A 12,362-nucleotide genomic window follows, 5' to 3' on the forward strand; every position below is an offset into this window, starting at 1 on the left:
ACCATTCACTTTCATTGTGATTACCAACAGAGCTGAGATATTCTTCTAAAAATATTTTGTGTTCTGCAGAAATAAGACAGTCATACACATCTGGGATGGCATGAGGATGAGTAAACAGAGATCATTTTAATTTTGGGTGAACTATCCCTTTAAAGCTTCATTAATTTTTGTACTGATAGTTAACCATTAAAAACAAACGTGGGATATGTCGCCACCTGCTGTGACATTTTAATTTTGGTACCGTCAGAAAAATAAATAATAAAAAAATTAACTAATATCAAATAAAAATCAAATCTCACTAACTAGTTATAACAAGCTAAAACATGACATTTGACAAGTATACGGCTAGTGTGTTTCTCAGCCACATAAACTGAAATATCAACAGTCTACAAATTCAAACGGAACCTTTGATTCAAAGCCTCAAAATCACCCGTGCTCTTAAATACTCCTCATCCGGGTCAGAGTAGCTTGATGCTCATTGGCTGCGTGTGGTTTGTTGTTAAATTTGATTGGCTGGTTCGCACTACGCCTGTCAGCATGTATTATCGGTGTCTTGTTGGAATTAACAGACGCGCGCAAGGTCAGAAAGTGTTTCTATTTTGTTTGTAAAGGTTATGTTTTGAAGCATTTGATGTCGCCGCTCATATAACAGTCTTATTTTGTCGCACACTGTCTTAGCTTATTATTGCTACTATGCTAATGCGTTTAGGTTTATAATTAAAACTAGCATGTAAGCATGCAAGCCTTATTGATAAAACTGAAAGTACCTGATCAGTGATTGATAATCAGGGTAAAGAAATGTTATAAATGTCGTTTTCCCCTCCTTCTTAAGTTCATGGTTTTGTTGAAAAGAGATGGTATGGTCAGAGTTGTTTGACAGAAGCTTTGTTACCTAAGTATATGTCTCATGACTTTATGGGGGCTGTTTATTCATAACAGTCCAACATTAAAGACAGGGATTGCTGCTTGGTGACTTTAAATAGTCAGATTGCAAGTCTTGCTTATTTTCAATTCCTTTTTATCTGTACAGGTGCCCCAATAAGTATTTGGGTACTTAAATGTAATAACCAAGTGGCATCTGCAAACAAATGGCGCTTGACCATTTCTCAGAACTAACTTAACTTTTTTGTACATTTTTGTGATTACTTTTAACTAGTGTAAATTTGTTTAATTGTTATTTTAAGTAGATGTATGTATATATTACTGTTTTAATACTAAAATGTATATGTGAAGTGTGTGGAGTGATGGTGGCGTAGTGGGCTAAAGCACATAAGCTAAAGCACATAACTGTTAATCAGAAGGTCGCTGGTTCGAACCCCACAGCCACCACCATTGTGTCCTTGAGCAAGGCACTTAACTCCAGGTTGCTCCGGGGGGGGGATTGTCCCTGTAATAAGTGCACTGTAAGGCACTTTGGATAGAAGCGTTTGCCAAATGCATAAATGTAAAGGGCAGCTGTGCATCATAATCTACAACATTGTTTATTTCTCTATTTTTAGCTCTTATGTGTTACTAACTCTACTGTCACCAACGCAGTGGACACGACATGTTGACTGCACGGAAGGCATGTGCATCTTTGACGGCCAGACGACTACTTGGTGCAACTGTATCCACGACCCTTGACCCCCGGTGCCACCCCAGACACTTCCGTACTGCCACCCAACACCAGGATGAGGTGAAGATCCACGAGGACTGGGCCAACCTGGCCAGGAAACAGCTGAAAGGGAAAAATCCAGAGGATCTGATCTGGAGGACCCCAGAGGGCATCTCAGTCAAACCAGTGTACACTCATACAGATACTGCAGCGGTCAAAGATGAACTGCCTGGAGTGTACCCCTTCACCCGTGGGCCGTACCCCACTATGTACACCTATAGACCCTGGACCATCAGACAGTATGCAGGATTTAGCACTGTAGAGGAAAGCAATAAGTTTTACAGGGATAATATTAAAGGTATGACATCACAACATTAACCTACCACAATATATTCAATTTTACATAGCAAGCCTGAAAACTTGACAGTCAAATTAGCTAAATGTGTGTGTATATATATATATATATATATATATATAAGAAAGTTCCTGAATGTAGTGTAAATCCTTGTCTCACCTCTGAAACGACTTGCATTGCTGACTGAAGCTATTTAGAAATAGTTTAAGGCTACTGTTGTAGGTACTGCAGCCACTTTAAAATCGTAATTTAATTTAATGCAGTATTTGAATGGTGGATAACATTAACAGTAACACTTTATAATAAGGTTGTATTTATGAACAATAATAATTGCATAAACTATCAATTAACAATATTTTTTAAAAACATTTAATAATCTTGGTTTATGTTAATTTATAAAAATACAATTGCTCATGTTGGTTCATAATTCATTAACTAATGTGTATTTAAATAAATATAAAATTTAAAGAACGTATTAGCATATGTTAAAAGTCATCATTAACCAATATTAAAGGGATAGTTCGTCCAAAAATAAAATTCTCTCATCATTTACTTACCCTCATGCCATCCCAGAACACAAATGAAGATTTTTAGAAGAATTTTTCAGTTCTGTAGGTCCATTCAAGTGAATGGGTGCCACCAATTTTAATCACAAAAATCCACATAAGGGAAACATAAAAGTACTCAAGATGACTCTGGTGGTTAAATGCATATATTCTGAAGCAATATGATGGGCGTGAGTGAGAAACAGGTCAATATTTAAGTCCTTTCTTTCTTCACTTTCATTTTCTCCTTCTATTTTTCATTATTTACATTCTTCGTGCATATCGCCACCTACTGGGCAGGGAGGAGAATTTATGATAAAAAATGACTGAAACGGTGATCTGTTTCTCACCCACACCTATCATGACGTGTCTGAACACATGTATTTAATCACTGGAGTCATATGGATTAGTTTTATGCTCCCTTTATGTGGATTTTGGAGCTTCAAAATTTTGGCACCCATTTACTTGCATTGAATGGACCTGAAAAGGTCCAAAGGGCTGAAACATTCTTCTAAAAATCTTAATTCGTGTTCTGCTGAAGAAAGTCATACACCTCTGGGATGCCAGGAGGGTGAGTGAGAGAATTTAAATATTTGAGTGAACTATCCCTTTAATAAGTGCTGTGAAAATAGTGTTTGTTTTTAGTTTATGTTAATGTACTTAGCACTGGGCTTAGCCCAGCCCCCTTTTGGAGTAACCATACCCCATTATGGAGTAACTCCACCCTCTTTTGGAGATTCAGCCCCCATTTGGATAGATAGCTAGGCAAATATAAAACCAGTATGTAAAAAGTGCAACGCAGAATTGCTATACTCTGGGACCAACCAATCCCATATGAACAGATATCATGGTGTATGGTAAGGAATTGCAGTGAAAGACAGTAAACAAACATAACCTACAGTTGTGGAAGGTTTGAACCCTGGGCATCACTCTTGCTACTGACTCCTGGACCAAGCTACTAATGAATACTGGTAAGCCTTTGAAGTAGATTAACAGGCTCAGTGTAGCAACTATTATTAGCAACCCTATTTATATCAGAAAATATGCCTATATAGATTGATATTAATCAGAAACATTTTCTATTCTATTTAGTTGTGAAATGTGATTGGCATCGCTATAGACTTCTTTATTACTCTTGTTCTCATTTATGTAAACTCTTTGTCTTTACAGCTGGCCAGCAAGGCCTTTCTGTGGCCTTTGACCTTCCGACACACAGAGGTTACGACTCTGACAATCCCAGAGTGCATGGAGATGTAGGAATGGCAGGTGTGGCTATCGACACTGTGGAAGATACCAAACTGCTGTTTGATGGCATTCCACTGGAGAAGATGTCTGTATCCATGACGATGAATGGAGCCGTTATTCCCATTCTAGCCATGTTCATCGTGACCGGAGAGGAGCAGGGCGTACCGAAAGACAAACTGACCGGAACCATTCAGAACGACATCCTTAAAGAGTTCATGGTGCGAAACACCTACATCTTCCCTCCAGAGCCGTCAATGCATATCATCGCTGATATCTTTGCCTACACCTCAAAGGTATGGACTGTGAAATCTGTTTCTCATTTTTTGAAGTACACTCTCCATATTTGCAGTTCAATGTGTTGTGCTGTATTGAAATCCATAGCACTTTTAGTACTACTTCAACACACTTTTCTGCAATTTAACATAGGGGTGTGTAATTTCTGCCACACTAGCATCACCAAATGGAATGGCAAAAAATAATCACTGTTTTCAGGATGACTTCTATTGGTTGTTTTAACACATAGTCCCTCCAAACTCATATCGAGCCAGTGTTGCTGTGTCTGGCTGGGTGGACCGTTCAAACAAACAGAGAAATGTCTTGATTGCACCTCAAAGCCGTAGTGTTGCACTTTTAAATGAAACCAACCAACAAATGGCTTACTTACAATTGACTCAGCATATTAAAGGAATAGTGACCTTCTTTCATCTGCTGAAAACAAAGATTTTTAAAAGAATATCTCCGCTTTGTAGGTCCTCACAATGCAAGTGAATGGTGGCCACCAGTTTTGAAGCTCCAAAAACACATAAAAGCAGCATAAAAGTAATCTATTTGACTACACAACCCTCTACGGTCATGTTGTAGAAAGAACCCATTGGCTATTACATTTTAGTTTTTACTTGCCAGACCTTTGACAACATGTAAGCGTAATGCAACTGAGAAAGATATTAAGCAAACAGAGAAAGGTGGCCTCTTCATTTACAGTAAATGACTTCACGCAATATTGTACATGTTATTTTAGATTTTGCTTTATAATTTGAATCGCATTTTAACTTTTTAGAAATGTACAAATTTCACAGTCTATCAATGTAGTTGATGTCATGAAATTTAATTTTTAATAATGATACAAGCTGTTGTCATTGTTTGAAATTTCATACACATATTTAACTAAATATTCACAAGGTTGTAACCTAATAATGAAAAGGTAATCTTGACCATCTTATGTTTTTTTTGTTTTTTTTACAAAAGCATTATTCATTATATTATAATATTATATTATTCAATAGTCAAATACAGTATTTCTTCCTTAAATTCATCACATTTTAACACATTATTTTAAGTCTCTCAGATTAAACTATAAGCCCTTTGTTCTCATGAAACAAAACTTTGAGATCCTGTTTCTTGCATTTTATCATCTCCACAGAAATTGAGTAGGTGGGCATCTCTATGTAACTGTGTGACATTAACAATGCATGATTGAACCCACAGTGACAAGGAATATTTGCCATTACACGGTCATTAAATTGTGGTGAAACTGGAGCGTTTTGCGTTTACTGTTAAATTAATCTGTTTAAACCTTGTTTACATTTTTGCGGGAGTTTGGTGCAAGCCTCTGTAGAAGGCGTGCACATCAGAGCACTGAAGCAGTGATTCATCTTCTCAAGAGAGCTGCTCTGGGTGACGTCTGCGGTGCGGTTTGGAGTTCAACTGAATGAGACGAACGTGTTTTACTGCGTGCTCCTGAGACAGCATGTAGGGAAAGACGAGGCTGAATCCAGCTTCTTAATCGCCTGATTTTTATTCAGTAAAAGGATTGTGGTGAAATGTCAATATCTACTAGCCAGTGGGTAATAACGGACATATTTTAGACACGTAGCCTGAAGTTTCCCCGCATATGCGAGTGATTTATTCGCAATGTAGAGGGCTGCTCCAATGGTTAAATCCATGCCTTCAGAAGCGATATGATAGGTTTGGGAGCTAAATAGATCATTATATATATATTTTTTTTTATCTATAAATCTCCACTTTCACATACTAATTTTGTTTTTGGCGATTCATATTCTTTGTGCATATTGCCACCTACTGGGCAGGGAGGAGAATTTATTGTAAAAATTACTTAAATATTGATCATGTTGCTAACTATTATTTTCTCCAAAACTTTCAAAGTATTCTGTTGCGGCCTTGCAAACACTGATATTTCCTCCAGGATGTTCACATCTATTTCCCTTTGATCTTTTTTCTGAAACACTTGCTCAATATCTGACCAAAGGCACTTTGATGTTTAGTGTTGTTAATCCTTATCTGTGTTCCTTTCACACTCTCGTGGTTTTGACCTCATTTGACCTCTTTTAAATCAATAATGAGTCAAACTTTGAAAAACATCATCATACATTATCTCTTGTCTACATCTTGTAAAATATGTTGAATTTTTTTCTCTTTCAGAATATGCCCAAGTTTAATTCGATTTCCATCAGTGGGTACCACTTACAAGAAGCTGGTGCTGACGCCATCCTGGAGTTGGCCTACACTATTGCCAATGGACTGGAGTACTGCAGGACAGGTCTAAAGGCTGGACTGACCATCGATGAGTTTGCTCCCAGGTTAGCTCCCAAATGTAGTATTCAAGTACACATTAAGCACTAACTTACCAATTGACCCATGAAAATCAGAGATAATATTTTTGAAGGGATTGTTCAACAAAAAAGATTCTGTTATCATTTCCTCACCCTTATTTTGTTTAAAATCTGTACGGCTTTCTTCTGTGGAAAACAAAAGTATATGTTGGGCAGAATCATAATTTACTTTCAAAAGGAAGAAAGATGAAAGTACTGTACTGTATGTTAAAGGAACAGTACACCCAGAAATGAAAATCCTCTCATCATTTACTCACCCTCATGCCATCCCAGATGTGGATGACTGACTTTCTTTGGAACACAAACAAAGATTTTTAGAAGAATATTTCAGCTCTGTTGGTCCATTCAATGTATTTGGATGGTGGCCAGAACTTTGAAGCTTTAAAAAGCAAATAAAGGCAGCATAAAAGTAATCCATAAGACTCCAGTGGTTAAATTCACATCTTTAGAATCGATATGATAGGTGTGGGTGAGAAACAGATCGATACGTCCTTTTTTACTATAAATCTCCACATTTGACCAGCACCAACAAGTAGGTGGCGATATGCACGAAGATTGCAAATGGCCACAAAAGAAGAAGAATGTGGAAGTGAGTGACTCCAGCCAGGTCTCCTAAGCAACCAAATTGGCCCGGTTGCTAGGGAGGGTAGAGTCACATGGGGTAACCTCCTTGTGGTCACTATAATGTGTGGTTCGCACTCACAGTGGGGCCCATGGAGAGCTCTGCGTGGATGCTCAGAGAATAGCATGAAGCCTCGACACGTGCAATGTCTCCGCGGTAACTCGCTCAATGTGCCACGTGATAAGCTGGGTGGATTGACGGTCTCAGACGCGGAGGCAACTGAGATTCATCCTCCACCACCCGGATTGAGGCGAGTCACTACGCCACCACGAGGATTTAGAGTGCATTGGGATTTGGGCATTCCAAATTGGGGAGAAGGGGAGAAAATAACCAAAAAAGAGATTTATAATAAAAAAAAATAAAAGGACTTAAATATTGATCTGTTTCTCACCCACATCTATTATATCACTTCTGAAGATATGGATTTAATCACTGGTGTCACTTGGATTCTAACAGTAAAGACATGCTGTGACTATTGCTCACGGTCTCTCCATAGATTGTCTTTCTTCTGGGGCATCGGCATGAACTTTTACATGGAAATAGCCAAGCTGAGGGCAGCGCGTAGACTGTGGGCTACTCTTATCAAAGAGAAGTTCCGACCCAAGAACTCCAAATCCCTGCTGCTGAGAACTCATTGTCAGACTTCTGGATGGTCTCTGACTGAGCAGGTACCGTGACTGCGAGCTCATCAATCACAGCTTGAAAACAATCTGCAAAACTGCTCTTCCTGCTCCACATCACCTTATTTTAAACCTCACTACTTTCTTACTGGCTGTAACTTTTTTTTTAAAACTTGCATCGTGCCTTATTAGGACCGTATTACTCAATAACGTACATTTTAAAATTGTTTTAAAATGCAATGTTAACCCATCCATTATACATAAAGTCAATTGCACAGATGTTTATGAGATGTTTATTGAATTGGTTGATTTAGTTTGAATCTGTTTTTCAGGACCCTTACAACAATGTCATCCGTACCGTTATTGAGGCAATGGCTGCAGTATTCGGGGGCACACAGTCTCTGCACACTAACTCTTTTGATGAAGCTCTGGGTCTGCCCACCGTAAAAAGCGCACGCATTGCCCGCAATACACAGATCATCATCCAGGAGGAGTCAGGCATCCCGAAGGTGGCAGACCCCTGGGGCGGATCTTACATGATGGAAGCCCTCACCAACGACGTGTACAACTCAGCACTCAAGGTTCAGACTGGAGAGAAAACAGATTATAAACCACCTTTATCTACACACAAAAGAATTGTGGTTTACTTAAGATGTTTACAACCATACAAGCTCATTAATTATTCAAGCCCAGTGCATCCTGGGAATACTATTATTGGAAAGTCGAAATCTGAAATTTATAGGCTATGCATCCAATTTTCTCTTTCAGTTCATCACTGAGGTCGAGGATATGGGAGGTATGGCTCGCGCCGTGGCCGAGGGAATTCCCAAACTGCGCATCGAGGAATGTGCCGCCCGCAGACAAGCGCGCATTGATTCAGGTACTAGCGATCTTCCATGCATGGCTTCACGTGGTTAAGCGGCAACAAAATACCAGTGGATACATGCTTACATCTATGCATACTTGACAAATGTACCGTAAAACTGTGAAGTGCTGCTTTAAAGAACCTGTCTGCACTGGAGGAGATCTGGGCTAATCACACGTCATACATTTCTGTTCACCCAGAAATTTAAATTGTGTCATTGTTTACTCACCCTCTTGTCATTTCTTAACTTGGGAGACTTTGTGAAGAATCGTAAAGCTGTTGTTTTACGTTCAACGACTTAGAATTTGTAGTGATCCCAACTGTAAAGCTCCAAAAAACACCTTTGAAGCTTCATAAAATTGTCATAATATAGTCCATACAACTTGTGTGCCACATTACAAGTCTTCTGAAGCCAATAAAATCATTTCGTGAGGAAAACAGACTGAAATTTAAGACATTATTCACTGATAATCTTCACCTCCATTGTTGTGTGTAGGAACTAAATGTGATACAGAATTTTTTACGTTTGATCATGAATGTTATATACACCGATCAGCCACAACATTAAAACCACCTGCCTAATATCGTGTAGGTCCAGACAGCACCAATCGGCATTTCAGAGCTTTCTGAGATGATATTCTTCTCACCAAAATTGTACAGTGTGCTTATCGGAGTTACCATAGACTTTATCTGTTTGAACCAGTCTGGCCATTCTCTGTTGACCTCTTTCGTCATCAAGGCATTTCCATCCGCAGAACTGCAGCTCACTGGATGTTTTTAGTTTTTGGCACCATTCAGAGTAAATTCTAGAGACTGTTGTGCATGAAAATCCCAGGAGATCAGCAGTTACATAAATACTCATACTGCCCATCTGGCACCAACAATCATGCCATGGTCTAAATCAATGAGATCAACTTTTTTTCCCCATTCTGATGGTTGATGTGAATATTAACTGAAGCTCCTGACCCATATCTGCATGATTTTATGCACTCCACTGCTGCCACATGATTGGCTGATTAGGTAATCACATGGATCTCTCTGTCGCACCACCATCCGCAGTCTGCCTTTATCCCTCTCAGAGTCTTGATTAGCCTGATAAGGGGCCGGGTATGTAGAATCATGATGCGGCCCCGCTCTCCGCCCTGTCACAGTGCTGTTTTGGTGGCACGAGGGGGAGCTGTACAATATTAGGCAGGTGGTTTTAATGTTGTGGCTGGTTAATGTATTTATTTTTTATTTATATACTGTAACACACAAGTTGTATGAACTAATTTTATGATGCTTGTTAGCCCCTGATCACTGTGAACAGCTGTTATATAACAAGAGCTTCTTACAGATTCTTCAAAAATGTCTCCTCATTTCCTCTGAAAAATTACCACATAACCGAGTTTGAAATGACAGCATTTTCTTTTTGGGTGAACCATTCCTTTAAAAACATGTATACATTTCTAGATGGAAATAGAAAAACAGAATCATTGCTACATTAAGCCAGATCAGCGATGATATCGCAAACGTGACATGACGTGATTAATACACCCGATGATAGAATCTGAGCGTGGGTACTCCAGCTGCGAGGGTTTGGTTTTTCTTCTCTGCTAGGCAACAGGAGCCATTCACAGGTGATTGGGTGTCGAGGCAGTTGTCATCTAAGAGCACTCTCACCACGCTGTGAAGACATTAATCAACCAGTCAAGTGGAACAGAGCCTCTGTATATTTTATCACAGTGTCTTCATTATAGCAGTCCAGATGATGGGGGTTTCTTAAGCAGACTGAGGGCCACATGTCCTTCAAACATCACGCATCAATGCACTGTGCTGACAAAGTCAGTGCTTTCATCAGCATTGGAGTGTTTTTTGTTTTTTTTTAAACAATGGTATATTTTGGTGTCTCATCTGTTCATTTTAAAGTCAAGAGCAGCCTTACAGCCTGTCTTGAAGTTGGTGTGGCTGTTTGTGAGCTTAAACTCAATAGATTGAAAAATTTGCAAGCAAGTCATGTGAACCTTTTGTTCCATTAACGGCTCTCGAACTCCACCAATGCGGATACAACCCATACTAAAAGACTGCGACCGTGTTTCCTACAAGCTGAATCGGCAGTACGAAATGTTCAGAACAACCAGTGTAGTCCGATTGCTGTACGAATGACTTATGAGCCGGTTTATTTGAATCTACAGTGTGACCAGTGTAGCTTGATTCCTGAACGAATAACTCCTATTAGCCTGTTCTTTTGAATCTACAGTGCGCAACATACTGCGCAACCAGTACATCTCGATTCCATAACAAATGACTCTTATGAACCGGTTCTTATGAATCAACAGCGTGATACATACAGCACTTCCAGTGTAGTCCGATTGCCATATGAATTAATCTTTTTAGCCGGTTCATTTGAATCTACAGTACAATGTGTTACCAGTGCATTGTTTCCTAAATTAATGATTATTAATATTATTAGTGGGTTAATTTGATTCTACAGCAACACCAGTGTAGCTCAATTCCAGAACAAATGACCAGTGTAGTTTGATTCCAGAACAAATGACTCTTATGAGCCAGTTCTTTTGATTCTATAGCGTGAAACATTTAGTGTGACCAGTGTAGTCTGATTCCAGAACAAGTGACTCCTATGAGCTGGTTCTTTTGATTCTATAGCGTGAAACATTTAGTGTGACCAGTGTAGTCTTATGAGCTCGTTCTTTTGATTCTACAGCATTAAATATTTAGTGTGACCAGTGTACTCTGATTCCAGAACAAATTACTCTTATGAGCTCGTTGTTTCGATTCTACAGCATGAAACATTTAGTTTGACCAGTGTAGTCTGATTCCAGAACAAATGACTCTTATGAGCTGGTTCTTTTGATTCTATAGCGTGAAACATTTAGTGTGACCAGTGTAGTCTGATTCCAGAAGAAATTGCACTTTATGATCCGGTTCTTTTGAATGTACAGCACAAAACATTTATCGTGACCAGTGTATCTCAATTACTGAACAAAAGACTCACAAAGTACAAAAAAATAATTAATTGTCCAAAAAGGGTGGGAAAACTGTCAATCATACAAAGGCAGTTGACATTAATTAGATTTTAAAAATGTATTCTTTTTAATGTTTTCTTTTGCATCTTGTGTCATCTTTGTTTTTTCCCCCTCTATTGATTCTCTGACGTCAACTGAGGACTTGACAGATGGGAGCCAAGATGCTAATTAAAAATCTCAGTACACAAATTATAAAATTAGATGTTTAATGGGACATTGCTTATTTTTAATTAATTATCATTGCTTTGTTTAATCTAAAGCTGTTTAATGTCAGAGATCTCTATATTGGCATTTTATTGGTCCAGTTATTTGATGATCAAATTACAAAAGTATAATAGTTATATTTAATTGATCAGAGACATAATTTGAGTGATGTATTGGTTGAACAAAACACTTTGTGTGTTGTAGTTGATAAATACATTACCACTAGAGGGCAGACTTTTAACATGCGTCAACGGGCACTTTCAAAACATGCCATAATCATTATCATCATACCAAATGCATGCGTTTGAATATTGAAATGCATTAAGATTGAAATTTCCACATTCACGATTACTTTCCATGGGACCGTTCACATTTCACTTATTTCATCAGGTGTTGGCTCAAATCAGTTGATGATTTGCAAGTGTCACTTTCTCATTGTTACAATGCATAATTTAAATGTTTTCACAAGTGTTTTGCCTTGGCATTGACCACCCTGTAGTTATCGCTGAAGACTTAAATTGAAATCCTTGGTGGGCAGAAAATTATGCAAATTAATTATCACATTTATAAAGTAGATGCAGACAACCGCACATCCCTCCTGTGAGAGTTTAGGGACAGTTCTCCTAAAAATGAACGTTCTGTCATTGGTTATTTCC

At 38.5% G+C, this 12,362-nt stretch overlaps 1 protein-coding gene across 2 annotated transcripts in view; it reads left to right on the top strand.

Moving 5' to 3' along the window:
- The first annotated feature begins 498 nt into the window (after positions 1-498).
- Positions 499-12,362, top strand: part of mmut (methylmalonyl CoA mutase) — a 48,239-nt gene continuing 36,375 nt past the window's right edge. Inside the window, exons 1-7 of one of the 2 annotated variants that reach the window (XM_052099269.1) lie at positions 499-580; positions 1,537-1,952; positions 3,665-4,032; positions 6,179-6,336; positions 7,488-7,659; positions 7,944-8,192; positions 8,380-8,491. In XM_052099269.1, coding sequence (XP_051955229.1) covers positions 1,547-1,952; positions 3,665-4,032; positions 6,179-6,336; positions 7,488-7,659; positions 7,944-8,192; positions 8,380-8,491 — 1,465 coding nt within the window. In that variant the 5' untranslated portion in view covers positions 499-580; positions 1,537-1,546. Of the gene's footprint in view, positions 581-1,499; positions 1,953-3,664; positions 4,033-6,178; positions 6,337-7,487; positions 7,660-7,943; positions 8,193-8,379; positions 8,492-12,362 lie in introns of both variants that reach the window. The other variant, XM_052099268.1, reaches the window with a different exon arrangement.

This window comes from Xyrauchen texanus, chromosome 30 (genome assembly GCF_025860055.1).
Source record: "Xyrauchen texanus isolate HMW12.3.18 chromosome 30, RBS_HiC_50CHRs, whole genome shotgun sequence".
Classification (NCBI taxonomy): domain Eukaryota; kingdom Metazoa; phylum Chordata; class Actinopteri; order Cypriniformes; family Catostomidae; genus Xyrauchen; species Xyrauchen texanus.